Here is a 17,951-nt window from a genome sequence, read left to right as displayed (position 1 = left end):
ATGTAAGCAACAGTAAAGAATGTTTTACTATTTGGTTTTATTTTATTTAGCCTTTATTTAAACAGGTAAAATCACATTGAGACCGAAGTCTCATTTACAAGTGCGACCTGTTCATACAGCAGCTCATACAACATGTAAAGACAACAACAGTACAATCAACCGTCAAACCATAATAAGTTAAAAACAACATAAAACATAAAGTGCTGAAGGAAGGGGGGGGGGTGGAGACAACATTTAGCCGCCTTGAGAGCAGGAGCAGATCAAGGAAGCTCTCTCCAAATTACTCAACAATAATTTAAAACTTGCCAGGGGGATCAAGCTTCAGACTAGGTGTTCCAGGTGGAGGGGGCAGAGTAAGAGAACACCTTTTTTCCACGCTCAGTACGAAACTGAGGCGATGGAATAGGTGCTGAAGTTTTGAATGCCTAAGCTGTAGTTGGACTGTTTGTGGAGATAGACAGATAAGTAAGTGGGAAGCAGACCAAGGATGGATTTATAAATGAAAGTATACCAGTGCACAGTTCTGCGCATGGAGAGGGATGACCAGTTGACTAAAGAATACAGCAAGCAGTGATGTGTAAGGGGTTTACAGCCAGTAATAAATCTCAGCGCACCATGATAAACAGCATCCAGCAGATGGAGACATTTAGCAGATGCATTCATGTACAGAACATCACCATAATCCAAAAGCGGCAAGAAGGTGGCAGCAACCAGTCGTCTCCTTGAATTGAAGGAGAAACAAGATTTGTTCCTAAAAAAGAAGCCCAATTTCAACTTCCTTGCCAGCAAATCAATGTGAAGTTTAAAAAAAAGGGCATCATCAATTAAAATACCTAAATATTTATAAGAACCCACAAGCTCAATAGGGGTACCTTGCACTGACATAATGCAGGGGAGAACAGCTGGCACCTTCTTAAAAGAAAATAACATGGCTTTTGTTTTATCTGCATTTAACACCAATTTGAGATGATACAGGTGTGACTGTAAGCATTCAAAAGCAAGGGCAACAGTGTTCGCACAACAATGCAGAATGGTATCATCCGCGTAAAGATGAACATACGCATTTATATTACGGCCTACATCGTTTATATAAATGATAAAGAGGGTTGGCCCTAGCACGGAGCCCTGTGGCACGCCACTTGTGACATCAAGGACACTGGAGGAGAGATCACCAAATTGAACACATTGTCTACGGTTTGAGAGGTAATTTACAAACCAACCAATGGCTTGAGTAGACAGACATATATCTAACAAACGCTGGCATAAGGCATGGTCAACGGTGTCAAACGCTTTGGACAAATCAATAAAAAGAGCGGGCGGCACAATGCTTTTTCTTGTCCAAAGCCTCCACAATGTCATTTACAACTTTAGCAGCAGCAGTCACTGTGCTATGGTGCTTCCTAAAGCCAGATTGAAGAGGAGATAAAATGTCATTTAAACAAAGGAATTCTGTCACTTGTTAATTTACTAGCCTTTCAAGGACCTTGGCTAGGATAGAGAGCTTGGAAATGGGTCTGTAATTATTTAAAATTTGTGGATCACCGCCTTTCAAAAGTGGGAGCACAAAGGCAGTTTTCCAGACCTCCGGAATTACATTTTTTTTTTTTTTTTTTTAAGTTTTTTATTATTTTCACAACAATCATCATTACAATCATCCATACATAGTAAATAACTTAAAAAGAAAACCGACAAAAACAGACAAACGATGACAAACAAAAAGGCACAGCGACTTTTTTTTCTTTTTTAAATCTTACATCATGTAGCTCTATCAGTCCAGAATCCTTCCCTATGGTAAGGTATCCTGCGCTACATTAGTAGCCAGATATGTCCCCCATTTCAAGGTGAAGACCTCCAATCTGTTGTGCATCCTATAGGACAAATGTTCATAGGACGCCACCCTTCCCAGTTCAATCAGCCATTCCTGCATGGAGGGTCCTTCTGTTGTTTTCCACCCCCTCATTATCATTTGCCTCCCCACCATAATACTAGTCTGGATCCAGTCTGCTACCTCACCCACACAGTGGGCGAGCGGTGAGGGGTCACCCAAAACATAAAGTCTAGGACAGAAAGGAAAATCAAGCTTCACAATATCACAGATTTTCTTATGAACTTTGTGCCAGAAATCTTGAAGAACAGAACATGACCATAATACATGTAAAAGAGTACCCTCTGCCCTCTCACACCTCCAACAGTTTGCTGTGTCTTTCAGCCCCAATCTATGCAACCTTGATGGGGTCCAGTAAAACCGATTAATTATTTTGAATTGAATTAATCTAATTCTAATATCCCTAGACATTTTCTTTGAGTTCTGACATATTCGGTCCCATTCCTTCTCATTAAATAAACAATGTAAATCATGTTCCCAGACTCGTTTTAGTGCCCAGTTCCCTTTATGAGCTTGGTTGAAAATCATGGAGTAATAGTGTGATGCCTCGTGACCCAGACCAAATGTTCTTATTATGTTACTCAGTAGATCCGAGTGAGACGGAGAGGTGTTAATTGAACTAAAGGTTTTCACAAGTAAATGCCTCAATTGAAAATATTGCCACTGCTGTGTCCTAGGTAAACTAAAATCTTGGATTAGGGTCTCGAACGTTTTTAGAGTGTCTCTCTCATAAAGGTCACCCAGCATACTGATACCACTATTATTCCATTCCTTCCAAAAAAAGGGAGCTCTACCTATAGGGAGCTTGGGGTTTAGCCAAATCCCTGATTCTGAGTTCAAATAGGGGTTAATCTTAAAGATTAAAGAGACTTTTTTCCAGACCGTCTGAAGATGAGAGATGATAGGATGGGACCGAAATGTAGGTGACAGCTTAGCTGTTATACCGGCAAGAGGGGAGAGAGGGAGAAATCCGATTTGCTCTAATACGAACCAGGGAGGCGCCCTTTCAGGAGGTAATGACCACTGGGCCAAATGTCTTAAACTAAAAGCATAATAATAAAAAATAAGTTTTGGAAGCCCGAGGCCTCCCTTGTCGACAGGCATCTGTAACTTTTCAAGTCGCATTCTGGCTTTTTTCCCGTTCCATATAAAATTATTACAAATCCTGTCAAATTTCTTGAAATATGTCATGGGGATACATAATGGAAGTGACTGTAACAAGTAATTTACCTTCGGGATAACAGTCATTTTTAACACATTTACTTTACCCCACAGGGACAAAAACAAAGACGACCACCTCTCCACATCAACAGAAATCTTTCCAAAAAGAGGATCAAAATTCACCTTAATTACATCTTCTATTTTTGGAGGGAAGAGGATTCCTAAATACTTTATACCCTCAGTTGGCCACTGAAAGGCGCCGTCTTTAAAGAGAGTACTGGGACAGTACGCAGTCAAGGGGAGAGCCTCAGACTTTGACCAATTGACCTTGTACCCTGAGAGTTTAGAAAAGGAATCAATAGAATCTAGAAGAGCTGGTACTGATTTTACAGGGTCTGACACCAGTAAAAGTATATCATCCGCGTAAAGCATAAGTTTGTGTACTGACTCCCCATTGGTTACCCCAGGAAAATTAGGGTTCCTGCGTATAGCCGCAGCGAGCGGTTCTAGAGCTAAACAAAATAATGCTGGTGAAAAGCTTGAGCCCTGACGGGTCCCTCTACTTAATGAGAAATAAGGCGAGATTAATCCATTTGTCTGAACTGCCGCTTGTGGGTGATTATAAAGTATTTCTATCCATTTTAAAAAGTTCTGGCCAAATCCGAAAGATTTAAGAGTAAGCAGCAAATATCTCCACTCCACCCGGTCAAACGCTTTTTCGGCGTCGAGTGAAATAGCAGCCACTGGGGAGTCTATGTTGCGGACTGACCACATGACATTTAACAAGCATCTGATGTTATCTGAAGAGTTCCTCTGGGGGATAAAACCCACTTGGTCTGGATGTATCAGTGATGTAAGCACTTTATTAATTCTATTAGCCAGAATCTTGGACAGAATCTGGCAGTCCGTAGAAATTAACGAGATAGGGGGGAAGCTCTTACAGTCAGACGGATCTTTACCTTGTTTGAGTATAAGAGTAATAACTGCCTGTGTTAGTGAAGGTGGTAGTGTTCCCACATTAAAGGATTCCTCAAACATCTGTTGCATTAGTGGCATCACTTCATCTGCATAGCATTTGTAGAATTCTGCAGTGAAGCCGTCCTGTCCTGGGGATTTACCTACTGGCAGACCTCTAATAACCTCAGCTATCTCTGACCTAGAGATTAGGGCATCAAGCGAGTCACGTTGTTGTTCATCTAATCTAGGAAGGTTCAGGCCCTCAAGAAAGAAGTTTATTTCAGTATCTGTTGAGGTGTTCTCAGACGTATAAAGATTTGTGTAAAACTCTCTAAATGTATTATTTATATCACTTGGTTTAGTCATGAGGCTCCCCCCCTGATCGCGCACAGCTGCAATGGTTGAAGAGGATTCCTTCTTTTTAATATATCTTGCCAGGAGTTTCCCTGCTTTTTCCCCTGACTCGAAATAATTTTGCCTGGCTCTAAATAACAAAAATTCCGCTTTCTGTGATAGTAAATTATTATATTCATACTTTAATTGTGTCAAATTTTGCAAATTAATAGGTGACATATCCCGTTTAAATATTGTTTCAGCTGTCTGAACCTTTTTTTCCAATTCTATAACTTTGGCTATGCTAATTTTCTTCTTGTATGAAGCATGCTGAATAATAAAGCCTCTCAGGACTGCCTTCATAGCTTCCCAAGCCACCCCAGCTGAGGGAGCCGAGGACACATTGAATTCTATATACTCCTTAATTTGATTCCTGAGGGCTTCTTTAAAGCTAGAGTCTTGTAGCAGAGATGCATTAAATCTCCATCTATGTGGTCTGATTGTTTCATAGTAAGGTAACAGTTCAAGTGAAATATCTGCATGATCAGAGACCAGAATATGACCTATGGAGCAGGATAAAGTGGAAGGGAGTAGTATCTTAGAAACCAAAAACATATCAATTCTTGAATACATGTTATGCGCATGAGAGTAAAAGGTGTAATCCCTTGCTCTTGGGTTCATTAGCCTCCAAGCATCAACTAATCCCAATGATTCACAAAAACCTTTCACTGTCAAGACAGTTTTGGGTGGTTTGATGCTAGGAGAACTACTACGGTCTAAAACAGGATCCAAAATAAGATTAAAGTCCCCAGCCAAAATAATAGGATATTCACCCAATTCAAAGAGTTTAGTTTCCAGATCTACAAAAAAAAGCAGGGTGATCTCCATTATGTGCGTAAATATTGGCCAGTATTATCATTTGTCCCTGTATTTCTGCAAGAATAATGACCATGCGTCCCTCAGTGTCTGTTACTTCTTTTAAACATTTAAATTGCAATTTCTTATTAATTAGAATAATCACCCCTTTACTATTAGTTGATCCAACACTGAAAAAAACATGTCCTATCCAATCCCTACATAACTTCCTAGACTCCTCAGGAGTTAAATGTGTTTCCTGTAGATAGATCACATCAAGTTTTTTACTTTTCAGATTACACAGCACTTTCTTTCTCTTAATAGGATGGCGAAGGCCATTAATATTCCAACTAGCGTAGCACAGTTTATTAATACTATGGCTGGACATATAGAAAAATAATCCACAATGTTAATGTAAGAGCTACTCCAATTACCATGACTCTCAGTGCTAATGCCATAAACTTAAACAGACAAAAATACAAAATTAACCCTACACATAAAACACATACGGTACAGTCCTTGAGAGGCAACGGATGAAGCCCTATAACAGGGCTCAGTGCATAGCACCAGCACCGAGGCGAGGCGCAAATACCAAAAACAAAACAAAAATAATTAAGGTCCATGACCTAAGCTGATTCAGATGTGCACTCCAGACAGCATCCGCGACTGCCAGAGAGAAGAGGAGGGGGGGGGGGGGGGGGGGCAAGAAAAAAAAGAAAGTCACTTTGAAACTAGTAATGTATGCCTGAGTCCTTAAGAAAAGGGGGGGAGAAAATAATAAAAGAAAATAAAAGAAATCAGGCCTGGCCAGGTGAGTAACCTATCTAATGTAGGGCCATAACTAGCAGAGACATTTGCTTCTATGCCATATAAAATATAATTATAGCTGTAGATTGAAAATATGGCATTGTTACTTGTTTAAACCCAAAAGAAAAACACACAAAAAATAATTCTCACCTGGCCTTTTCAAATGTGTGTGTGTGTGTGTGCGTGTGTGTGTGTGTGTGTGTGTGTGTGTGTGTGTGTGTGTGTGTGTGTGTGTGTGTGTGTGTGTGTGTGTGTGTGTGTGTGTGTGTGTGTGTGTGTATGCGTGCGTGCTATCAGTTGGGGTGTCACTTCATAGCCCGTACAAACTCCATGGCTTCCTTCGGGTCCCCGAACGATCTGGAGCCGCCACTGGTGTCGATCCTCAGCGTGGCTGGGAAGAGCAGAGCAAACTTGATCCCGCGATCATGAAGGACTTTCTTGCACGGTGCGAATCCCTCTCTTCTGGTCTGCGTAGCTCTCGCCAGGTCAGGGAAAATCATAACGTGGCTGTCTTCCCACATGATCCTTCGTTTTTCTTTAGCCGCCAGCAGAATCCGTTCTCTGTCCTGGAATCGAAGGAATCTGGCGATGATGGTTCTGGGTCTCTCTTTGGCGTCAGGGCGACGGGCACGGATTCTGTGGGCCCGGTCAATTTCGAATCCTCCGTCCGGAGAATTAATTCCCAGCGCAGCTGGCAGAAATCTGTTTAGAAAGGCGATACAGTCCCCGTTCTCTTTGCCCTCTGCAATGCCGACAAATCTTAAATTGTTTCGCCTCGATCGATTTTCCAGCGCTTCCACATTAGCTCTAAGCTCTTCCAGCTCGTTCTTAGTGGCTGGGGGATCAGTCTCTAACTTTGTTTGGGCGTCTTCCAGAAATCCAACTCTTCCTTCAACATCGTTGATTCGGGTCATGATAGACGATAACTTCTCCTCCATGGAGACCGTCGCTCTCTTGATCTCTTTCAGGTCACCCAGTTCAATACTCATCTTGGTTAGCATGACATTTATGTTAGAAATGTCCAGAGCCATGCTGCTGCTTGTGTTTGAGGAGATGCCGTCGCCGCCATGTTTTTCCATTTGTTTGCTCCCTTGTAGTCTAGTCTCATAGCTTTTAGACAGTTCTTTTTTCGCGTCTCCCATCCTATTATTAGTTAGTGCATAATATATTGCTCAATCAACCAACTGATACGTGTGTAATATGATATATTCGAATAATTACTGCATGTCGCGCAGAGCTACTCCTCTAAGCGGCCATCTTCATCAGCACGTCACATGACACCCGCCGGAATTACATTATTAAAGGTAGACAAATTAAAAATATGTGTTATAGGACATATCTCGGCTGTATCTCGGCTGTGTCTATTGCACATACGTTGTATTGTATTGCCACAAAGACCACACAACACACCTACTACTATGAGTTCTATCAGTAATACTCAGTAATACTCAGTAATAACACAACTCATAACACAAGCATGGCCTAGCAGTTTCAATTCATTTTATGTCTTTATTAGGTTTGTCTCTGTTCTACAATGTAGCTGGCAGGGTCCTGTCTTTCCATTTTCATGTGGTGTTTATCGGGCGGCTTATAATTTCACGTTTCTTTATTAAAGGGATGGAGTCGAGGGTCTTCATCACAGTCATCGTGCAGCTCCTCACCTCCTCAGGCCTGCCCTGCACCTGCCCTGGCCTCCCGTGTGCCTCCGGCTGCCCTGGCCAGCATTGCACCTCCCCAGGCCTGCCCTGCACCTGCCCTGGCCTCCCGTGTGCCTCCTGCTGTGCTGGCCAGCATTGCACCTCCGCAGGCCTGCCCTGCACCTGCCCTGGCCTCCCGTGTGCCTCCTGCTGCCCTGGCCAGCATTGCACCTCGTCAGGCCTGCCCTGCACCTGCCCTGGCCTTCCGTGTGCCTCCTGCTGCCCTGGCCAGCATTGCACCTCCGCAGGCCTGCCCTGCACCTGCCCTGGCCTCCCCTGCACCTACCGCTGCCCTGGCCAGCACTGCACCTCCCCAGGCCTGCCCTGCACCTGCCCTGGCCTCCCCTACACCTACTGCCCTGGCCAGCATTGCACCTCTCCAGGCCTGCCCTGTACCTGCCCTGGCCCCCTGGACTCCTGCAATTCGCTTTGCAGGTGTCGTCGAGGACCTGCTGGAGAATGTCCACCCCTCTCAGAGGCTGATCACACAACAAAAAATCTACCAAGTGGCGCACGAGGATGCTCTAAACTTCCCAATCCACAAAGACAAAAAAAAATGTGTGAAAGGCCATAGTTTCTAGTTTCAAACTATTTCTTTATTTTGTGTATAATGGTGTGGTGTGTTTTTGCGTTTTTTATTTTTGTTCTTCTGTGTGCATGCAAACAGTGTTTTCTTGTAAATGCCTTTGTTTAATTTGTGTGAACTAAAAGCTTTTGTATCTACAATTTGTGTGTGTGTGTGTGTGTGTGTGTGTGTGTGTGTGTGTGTGTATGTGTGTGTGTGTCTGTGTGTGTGTGTTAGGGCATTCACGACTAGTGAATTTTACTAGTCGACTAGTCGTCCCTAAAGGTAGTCGACTAGTCGATTAATCGTTTTTAATTGTTTTTAATTAATTTTTTTTTTTTTTTTTTTTTTTTTTATCTTTAAGAAAGAACATGAGGTATTTACACGACATAGATGGACTATCATATCCCATATCCCATATCCCCCACAAAGAACATCAAAACACAACAAAACAAAACAAGAAGACTGCATAAGATACACAATAATCCAAGAACAAACAAGACTATTGGACAAACAACCAAACAAAAACAATGCATTCAGCTCCTATCCTGATAATCCTAATGACACTGGGGTAAAAAGTTCTTAAAGTCAAACTCTGTATGTGGTTGCCATATTTGGGGGATGTCTAAGAATCTGCCTTTGCTCTTGTAGTAAATGTTATCCAACGTATGGTAGCTTGAGAGTTCATTCCACCAGTGAACTACAGCTGGGGGATTGGATGCTTTCCAATTTAAAGCTATCATAGCTGCCAACAGGGCAAGATCTATGTATTTACTTTGAATGCATTGTTTTTGTTTGGTTGTTTGTCCAATAGTCTTGTTTGTTCTGGGATTATTGTGTATCTTATGCAGTTTTCTTGTCTTGTTGTGTTTTGATGTTCTTTGTCGTGTAAATACCTCATGTTCTTTCTTAAAGATATATTTTTTATTTTTTTATTTTTTTGCTAAAACGACTACCGTAGTCGACTACTAAGCACAGTGTCGACTAGTGGTTTTACTAGTCGACTAGTCGACTAGTCGACTAGTCTGTGAATGCCCTAGTGTGTGTCTGTGTGTGTGTCCTTTTCGTAAAGACATCACTAGTTCAACCATTGCACAATAATATATATATATATAAATAAATACAAACCTACACTATATATATATATTGTTGTGTGAAAGTGATAAGGTGAAGCCCTCCAGCCGTTTTCCCCCATCCTGACGGCTTTTTTATTATGCTTCATGATTTAATAGGCTTAAAAAGGTTTGCATATAATGCTCTATAAATATTGAGACTTTACATAGCTACTTTGTGGAAAATACTTTCTATGTTTCTTAACACAAGACTATTTGCATAAACAGGCTGTGTTATATTTGTGTGCTGTGCTGACATTTTTTAGTGTCTAAATGTGGATGATGTTGACTGTGAAAGATTCAATCTATTTTAATTTCAATCATGAGAGGCCAGTTGGTAGGATTTAACAAACTTTATTTAGCAATCGGCATGCATGGCAAATACTTTGGCGCATGACTCCATTAGCCAGTGGCGCTGCTCTTGAGGCAAGAGGAGGGCATCTGCATAGGCTAGGAGATCCCCCCCCCCCCCGTGGGGGATCAGGAGTCACGACTCGTTGGTGGCGGACTGGGGAGGTGGGTGGGGCAAAACAACGCTTCGGAGGACGGCTTCAGGGGAGATGGACTGCCGTGAAGCTAGCTGCTGCTATGATCGGCCAGAGAGAGAGAGATGACGTAGAACCCTTGCTATATATATGAGAATTAACTGACGTCATATCTGACGTCATTACAGACGTCATACTAAGACCTTGACTGACCACGTCATACTAGAACTTGACTGACGTCAGGGGGTGATCGGATTAGATTATGCATGAATGGCCTTCTGCTTGAAATATGGTCTAGAGACCTCACTTCAATCATGAGAGGCCAGTTGGTAGGATTTAACAAACTTTATTTAGCAATCGGCATGCATGGCAAATACTTGGCGCATGACTCCATTAGCCAGTGGCGCTGCTCTTGAGGCAAGAGGAGGGCATCTGCATAGGCTAGGAGATCCCCCAAAAGGAAGATCTGATTACCGGAGGTTAATTGAGATCTGCGGGCACCGGTAGTTGATTGTACTTTTCTGGCCTTCGACCTTTTAGCGACTTACAGCTATTTGCGGCTGGCGCTCCCAACTCGGTCGGGCCTTCGATCTTGGTACATTAGTAGTTGATTGAACTTTTCTGGCCTTCGACCTTTTTAGCGACTTACAGCTACTTGCGGCTGGCGCTTCCCAACTCGGTCGGGCCTTCGATCTTGATCCCCCAAAAGGAAGATCCGATTCCCGGAGGTTAATTGAGATCTGCGGGCACCGGTAGTTTGACTGTACTTTTCTGGCCTTCGACCTTTGGCGACTTACAGCTATTTGCGGCTGGCGCTTCCCAACTCAATCGGGCCTACGATCTTGGTACATTAACGTTTAACTTGGCGCTTCCCAGCTTGGCCTACTTGGCACCTCACGATTTAACCTGGCGCTTCCCGGCTTGGCCTACTTGGCCTTTACCTAACTTGGCGCTTCCCAGCTTGGCCTACTTGGCAGCCTTGGCACCTCACCATTTAGCTTGGCCTCCTTGGCCCCCGACTTGGCGCGCGCCGCTCAACCTGGCCTTCTGACTGACCCTGACTCTCTCTCTTGGCTCTCTCTCTTTCCTCTCTTCCCGCCCAGGGAAATGAACCGGGAGATTTACTGCGCCTTACTGGGCGCCGTGCTTTTCGGGGAGCCACCACCAACGAGACATTTTTTTTTTTGCACGGAAGTCCGGGACACTGTTCGTTGCCATGCTTGCCGATGAAGGGAGGAGGGTTCTTTGGGCCGCCGGTATGGCCGCCCGCTCCGGGCGGATGTAGCTGGAGAATGCTGATGAAGACCGGCGGCCCATTTGCTGGAGGGAGGCGGAGGGCACTCCTTGCACGGCGGCTGAGGTGGCCGCCCCGATCCCGAAGGAGTGGCTGGAGTAGTTCTTCATCGGGAGGTTGCCATTCTGGAGCGTCCGCTTGAGGTACAGGATGAACCAGGATCTTGACGTGTGGTGACGAGGTGCGATGAGGAACAGGGGAGCCGGGGCCAGACTGAGGCCTGAGCCTGATGTAGCGAGCCATGGGGAGTAGATTGTTTCCAGGAGTTAGGATGACTTAGGGGTTGGTGACTTAGAGACTTAGGGGTAGGTGACTTAGTGACTTAGGGGATGACTTAGGGGTTGGTGACTTAGTGACTTAGGGGATGACTTAGGGGTTGGTGACTTAGTGGCTTAGGGGTTCCCAACTTGGCCTCGGTGACTTAGTGACTTCCTGACTTGGCGCTGGACTTGGATGACTTAGGGTTGGTGACTTAGTGGCTTAGGGGATGACTTAGGGGTTGGTGACTTAGTGGCTTAGGGGATGACTTAGGGGTTGGTGACTTGGTGGCTTAGGGGATGACTTAGGGGTTGGTGACTTAGTGGCTTAGGGGTTCCCAGCTTGGCCTCGGTGACTTAGTGACTTCCCGACTTGGCGCTGGACTTGGATGACTTAGGGGTTGGTGACTTAGTGACTTAGGGGTCCCCGACTTGGCCTGGGTGACTTAATGACTTGACTTGGCGCTGGACTTGGATTACTTAGTGGTTTGTCTGGTGAACCGAATTGTGCGATGAGGAGTCCAGAATCCGAATCCGGAGCAGTCATCACATGATGAGATTGATGAGCTGAAAATAAATATGACACATGGACAGGATCGCTAGGTGGAGAGGCAGACATGACTCACCCGATGCGAGATTCTTATAATAATAGCTTCAACACTTTTTTTTTTTTTTTTCTTTCTTTCAAGGACAAATTATTTCAAGATTACATGCCAATAATTCATGGGAATGCAAGCATTATTAGTAGCTATTTGCATGAAAAAGATACGGTGACGGCCGGTGATGGTCGCTATCTGATGATAGCGACCATCTTTTCCCCCAACAAACACCTGTTTGCTACGGACTGCTCATAGCCTTGCTGGCGCAGCTGAGGCCAGACCATGGGGAAGTCTGGGCGGATTCACGGTGATTGACGGGACCCGGCCTGCAGCACTGATGCGGGAGTGCCATATCATCTCGGACGCTCTGGGCAGACCAGGAGATCCGTGGGGCAAACTGTTCATTCTGGCGCAACCCTAGAGCTGAAATGAAATGCTTAATGCATGAGATATAAAGAAACTGGTTAACAAACGAATAAAATAGTTTCACCCCCTTGCAAATGCACCATATACTGCTAGTTGCAACTCGCAGTGATATGTTATGGTTGGTTATATGGTTATATAACGGTGGGTTTCGCAGCCTCTTGTTACATGACTAGCATGTCACTGTATTAGCTGTTTTAGCTTTGGTATTATTTATGGTCAACAGGAACGCCAAAGGCGTTTTACCTTGAAATTCGTTAACAGGAAGTGGTGAGTTAGGACTGGGTAGCTTGACGCGGAAAAACGTGAAATGAGACAGCCAGCGTGAATGTAAACGAATACGCTGTTACTGTCAGAGTGGTGATAAACAACACGGCCTCAATGCAAACGTTTCAAGCTTTGCTGTTAAGAAAAATGATGATCTGTCAACATCCCCTGGGCCGTCTGACTTCGGTCTTAAGGTTATGACACTCAAACTGATGCCCAGACGTGCTCCATGAGCCAAGTTTTTTTTTTTTTTTTTTTTTTTTGATGATCTCAACAACATGCTGACAGAATTATGGATGGAATATAGAATGTGCGGTGATAACGTCACCGTCATCAGGCAGCGACGTGACATCTTTTACTCATGCAACCTCCCGTTTATTTACGGTTAAAGTAAAGACTTAACTGCCCGGTGATAGCAGAGGGATCCGCGCCTGCCGTGCAACTGACCACGAGCGACGTGGAATGGAACGGCCTGTGATGCCTGCTTAGAGAAGAAGCCTGGGTGCGGTCGTGCGGACGCAGCTGGACGCCTGAACACCCGGGACAGGATCGGCTGCTGAGCTGTGGCGCGGCCCGTCGCAGTGGCGCGCCCCGTGCCTTCTCGTCGTGGCGTACGTCGGCGGCCTTTGGCACAGCCGCTTCGCCGGTGTCGTCAGGCGTCTCGGAGGGCAAATACGCTCCGTGGCTGATCCGGAACAGGGTATCGTTGTTTAAGCTGTCGTCACTGTCCATGGACTGCTCTGGCTCGGGATCCGACATGCCAGGAGTGGGGTGGGGAGCGTTGAGAGATCCGCGGGGATTATCCCCGACTCTCAATAATGTCAAACTAGATGAATGATGAATAGTTTGACAGTTATTGAGAGTTGATTTGAGTTAATGAGTTATTTATTTGAGTTAGTGTGGACCAGTGATGTCACTGGTCCACACTTTAACATTCAAGAACTGTCAAATTAAATGACAGACTTCAAAACAGTTTACAGTTTTCTGATATACTACTGATGTTCTAATGATACAAAGCTGGTTGAAAATGGGCAGAGTGTTCCTTTAAGCACGTACACACCCGGGGGTGGGGATTGGGATTGCTGATGAAGTATAAAAGTCCTGTCCCCATGCCCGGGCGAGAGAGAGAGCCTTTTACATACACACACTTTTACCTGCTCGCCTTGTATCAGAAAGATATTTACATTTTTGTGCTCTCTGCGAAGAGCAAATTTCGTTGCTTTTATATTTTACCTTTCATACTATTAAAGAATTTTATAGACACTTTTGACTCCTGAACAAAGCTTTTTTCATCTCCCCCGGCCCTCGACCCGACCGCCGCCCATCTCAGGGTAAGTGGGTTGGCTTTAAACCTCACAGAGGGAGCGTGTGTTTTGACACGTGTTTCTCCCCCCACCAAAGAGGGTTTGCAGGGGCGCCGTGAGGCGCTCCTTTTGCTGTGTGGTTTTACATGTATAAATGAGATAAGGTAGAGAGAGTCACTGGATGTTATCCTCAGTGGTAATATGGTAATACTCATGTCGTTCTATTGATGGAGGCACATTGAAGCTCTGGCTAAAAAATATTAAGAAAGTGATTGCATAATCAGAAGGGGTGATTTCAAGTAGACTGCTATTGGATAGAACATTTTGGTTCAAATGTGGTCTATTGTTTAGAACTCAAACTACTATTAAGAGAAAAATAGGAAGTGAGCTCATCGTCCCAAAGGCTAGGAATGGCTGGGGCCAATCTAAAAACTCTGATCGATACCACCTAGTGGAGGACAGCGGAATAGTAAATAAAGAATTTAAGATCAGAGCACTGGTATCTAGGCTAGTGTGCATAAAGTGTATATACTATACCGGTAGGAATATACTTCTGCTCATGAATAAAGTGATTGATTTACCTCCGGTAAAGAGATCGTTTAGCTTAGGATACAGTGTGCCCCATCCAACAGTGTGTGTGTGTACACCATTGCACAATAATATATATGTATATATATATATATAAATACAAACATACACTATATATATATATATATATATATATATGTGTGTACACACACACACACACACACACACACACAGACGCATATATATATATAGTACCATGTACTGTATATAGTACATATTTTCTTCTACCGCCTTCTTTGAACCACAGTAGATGTTTTTCCCAAATGTAAAATGTTAGGCTTGTCCCTCTGTCTGGCCCTTATTTACATTCTGCAAAAGCATCAATAGCAATGCAAACTAGTTTTGTGACGATCGTTTCAGAGTGAAACTGTACATAATGGGGATTGATAGGCACTTGCAATGGGCCTCTTCTCACTCATCACTGCACAATAGATGAACTGAAGTGTACATGCATTCAACTTGCTCAAGATGCACTCTGTTCAGCTCCATGTATTCTTTGCTTAACAGGTCAGCAGATGTTAACATAAGCATTACTATAGTTGTTTTTACCCCAATGTAAATAAGGCTTGTCTCCCACTCCCCCTCTATGAGCCTTATTTACATGGGACAAAAACATCTATAGCAATTCAAACTAGTATTGCAGATTAGCAGATGTTACAAACACTCATCACAATAGGTTTGACCTGGATGTGATAACCGATGGCCAGTGGCCTGTCTGGTCTTGGACAAATACTCTTCCTCACATAACATGGTGTCACCATGCTTATATATAGAAACAAAATAATAAGACATTACATTACATTACATTACATTACATTACGTCATTTGGCAGACGCTTTTATCCAAAGCGACTTACAGTAACACACTTTTTGTCAGCAATAGAGCAATCAACTATGGAGCACAGTCTATGACAACTACAAATCCTGAAGGAACAGTGGTACGAGTTTTAGTTTAGGATTTTTATTTTTTATTTTTTTTATATTAAATAAAGAGAGAGAAAGAAGAGAGAGAAAGAAGTTAGATCAAGAAGGGCCCAGGTGGAGCCTGAAAAGGTGAGTCTTTAGTCTTTTCCGAAAGATCGGCAGTGATTCAGCAGTCCTGACCGAAGGTGGCAGCTCGTTCCACCATTGGGGTGCCAGGGAGGAGAAGAGTCAAGATCGGGATGAGCGACTTTTGAGCGCCCGTAGCGAAGGAGGAGCGAGGCGCCCTGCACTGGTAGAGGAGCGAAGGGAGCGGTGAGAGGTTTGGAACCTGACCATAGATTGCAGGTACAGGGGAGCTGACTGGTGTACTGCCCTGTAGGCCAGTACCAGTGTCTTGAATTTGATGCGAGCTGAGATGGGAAGCCAGTGGAGGTCCCGGAAGAGGGGAGTGACATGAGAGAATTTGGGTTGGTTGAATACCAGACGGGCTGCAGCGTTCTGAAAGACAACAGTAGAAGTGAAAAAAAATTACTCAGGTGGGACCTAAAGTTCTCTGAGTCATCTGGTTCTGTTCAGAGTGATGTACAAACTGATCTGGACTAGACACATACAAACAGCCTCTCCGCTTATTGGTAGGGATGCACGATATATTGGCAATCATATCGGTATCGGCAGATGTTAATCATTTTTTAACATATCTTCATCGGTCCGATGTTGCAATGTTCATATCGGTTATCGTTATCAGCCAAAATGTTCCCATTGAGAGGAAACATTGTGATAAATCTATGAGATGGGGCTTTTCCAAATACTTTGGAAATAAAGAAATGCATAACTTTTTGTGTTTACATGTGTTTTTCAGTAGGCTATGTACAAAATGTTATTATCATAGAAATGTGTTTTTATACAGATCATATCGACATCGGGAAATATCGGTTATCGCCATACCAGCAATCTTAATATCGGTTATCGGTATCGGCCAAAATGTTCACATCGGTCCATCCCTACTTATTGGACAAATACCTTTCCTGTCTGCCTCACAGGATCAATAGTATAGTCATTAGTATATGTCTGTATGAATCCTGATCATACAAAAATTGTGTTAACCCTAACCGTTTGAACGTGGAATTATGCTAGTGAGATGATATTTGCATCAAATGTTTTTTATTGTGAAGCATCAGTATCACAGTATCACCCTATATAAAAACAAAATAAAAAAGACAACAGTAGAAGTTAAAAAAATAAACTTGGTCGGAACCTAGAACGTTCTGAGTCATCTGGTTCTGTTCAGAGTGATGTACACACTGATCTGGACCGGACACATCACTCGTACAGACAGCCTCTGCTAATGTCATGGCACAAGACCCTGTGGTGTCTGGAAGTACTGACTGCTTGTGCATGCTGCGATGCCCTTGCAGTGGAGAGTCGTCCCGGCTCCAGCAGGTTGTTGTCTCCAGCAACCAGGCCCCTCCATTCCCCTGGCAGAAGCTCCCCTGATTCCATTATGCATAAATGTGGGTGGGATGTATCTAGCTGCCGCAGAGGCTGCAGCCTTGTCAGGGTGGATCTCTATGGGCCGCCCTAGAATCCTCCAGCGGGCAGCCAGGATGCTAAAAGCGTTCTCGATCACTCTCCTGCCTCGTGAGTGGCGGTAGTTGTAGGTTTTCCGCCCGTCGGTAAGGTTGACACCTACAAGCAAGACAAATGTGTACGCATGAGCCCATATCATAACCAACTATAACAACAGAGAGGCTGACCAGTTTACTTGCTGCTATAATATTTTTTTTTAATACTGTGTGTGTGTGTGTGTGAGAGAGAGAGAGATGTGGTACTCTCATGCTGTATGTATGGCAATAGCAGATTAGTTGGTGTCAGTGTGGATTACCTGGATATGGTCGCATCAGATTTGCATCCAGTGGAAATGTTGCATCCCCCAGGAACACGTGTGGTGTTGGGATGTCGGTACCAGGCAGGATGGCAGGTGGTGGAGCTCCAGGGTCCTCTGCAGAAGTTGTGAACCAAATTCACTCTCCTGGAAAATTCCACCGTCGCTCTCCCGACCATATCCCCCGATGTCCACCATGGTGAAACGGTACTTGGCATCACATACAGCCAAAAGCACAATGGAGTGATTCCCATTGTAATTAATTGGATATATAATATATAATTGGATATGTCATTACGCACAGCCTAGACATCAAATTATGCTCCTAAAATGTATTGCTGCTTGGGTATTAACAGATAATTCAGTGAGGCAATCAACTATAACTCACTGAGAAACTTGTATCACATCGCAAAGAGGGAAATTAATTGAGAAAAACTTGTTGGACATTGGACATAGGCTATTTACCTTCACAACCCGACCGGAGGGTCGTTGGCACCACAGACGATCTGTCAATAAGCTCTCTCCGTCCTCTGTAACAAGTTTGGGGGTGTTGTGTA

General features: G+C 44.0%; 1 protein-coding gene across 1 annotated transcript in view; it reads left to right on the top strand.

The window, feature by feature from the left end:
• The window catches only part of LOC310775840 (uncharacterized protein), a gene marked incomplete at its 3' end in the record, with an annotated part of 52,087 nt that extends 43,811 nt beyond the window's left edge, over nt 1-8,276 (top strand). Inside the window, exon 11 of the mRNA XM_083635967.1 lies at nt 7,614-8,276. Coding sequence (XP_083492093.1) covers nt 7,614-8,276 — 663 coding nt within the window. The remainder of the gene's footprint in view (nt 1-7,613) is intronic.
• Between the last annotated feature and the right edge of the window lie 9,675 nt (nt 8,277-17,951).

This window comes from Poromitra crassiceps, assembly GCF_964638095.1.
Source record: "Poromitra crassiceps genome assembly, chromosome: 4".
Taxonomy (NCBI): domain Eukaryota; kingdom Metazoa; phylum Chordata; class Actinopteri; order Beryciformes; family Melamphaidae; genus Poromitra; species Poromitra crassiceps.
The sequence above is the reverse complement of the archived record's forward strand: the minus strand, read 5'-3'. Positions and strand labels throughout refer to the sequence as shown.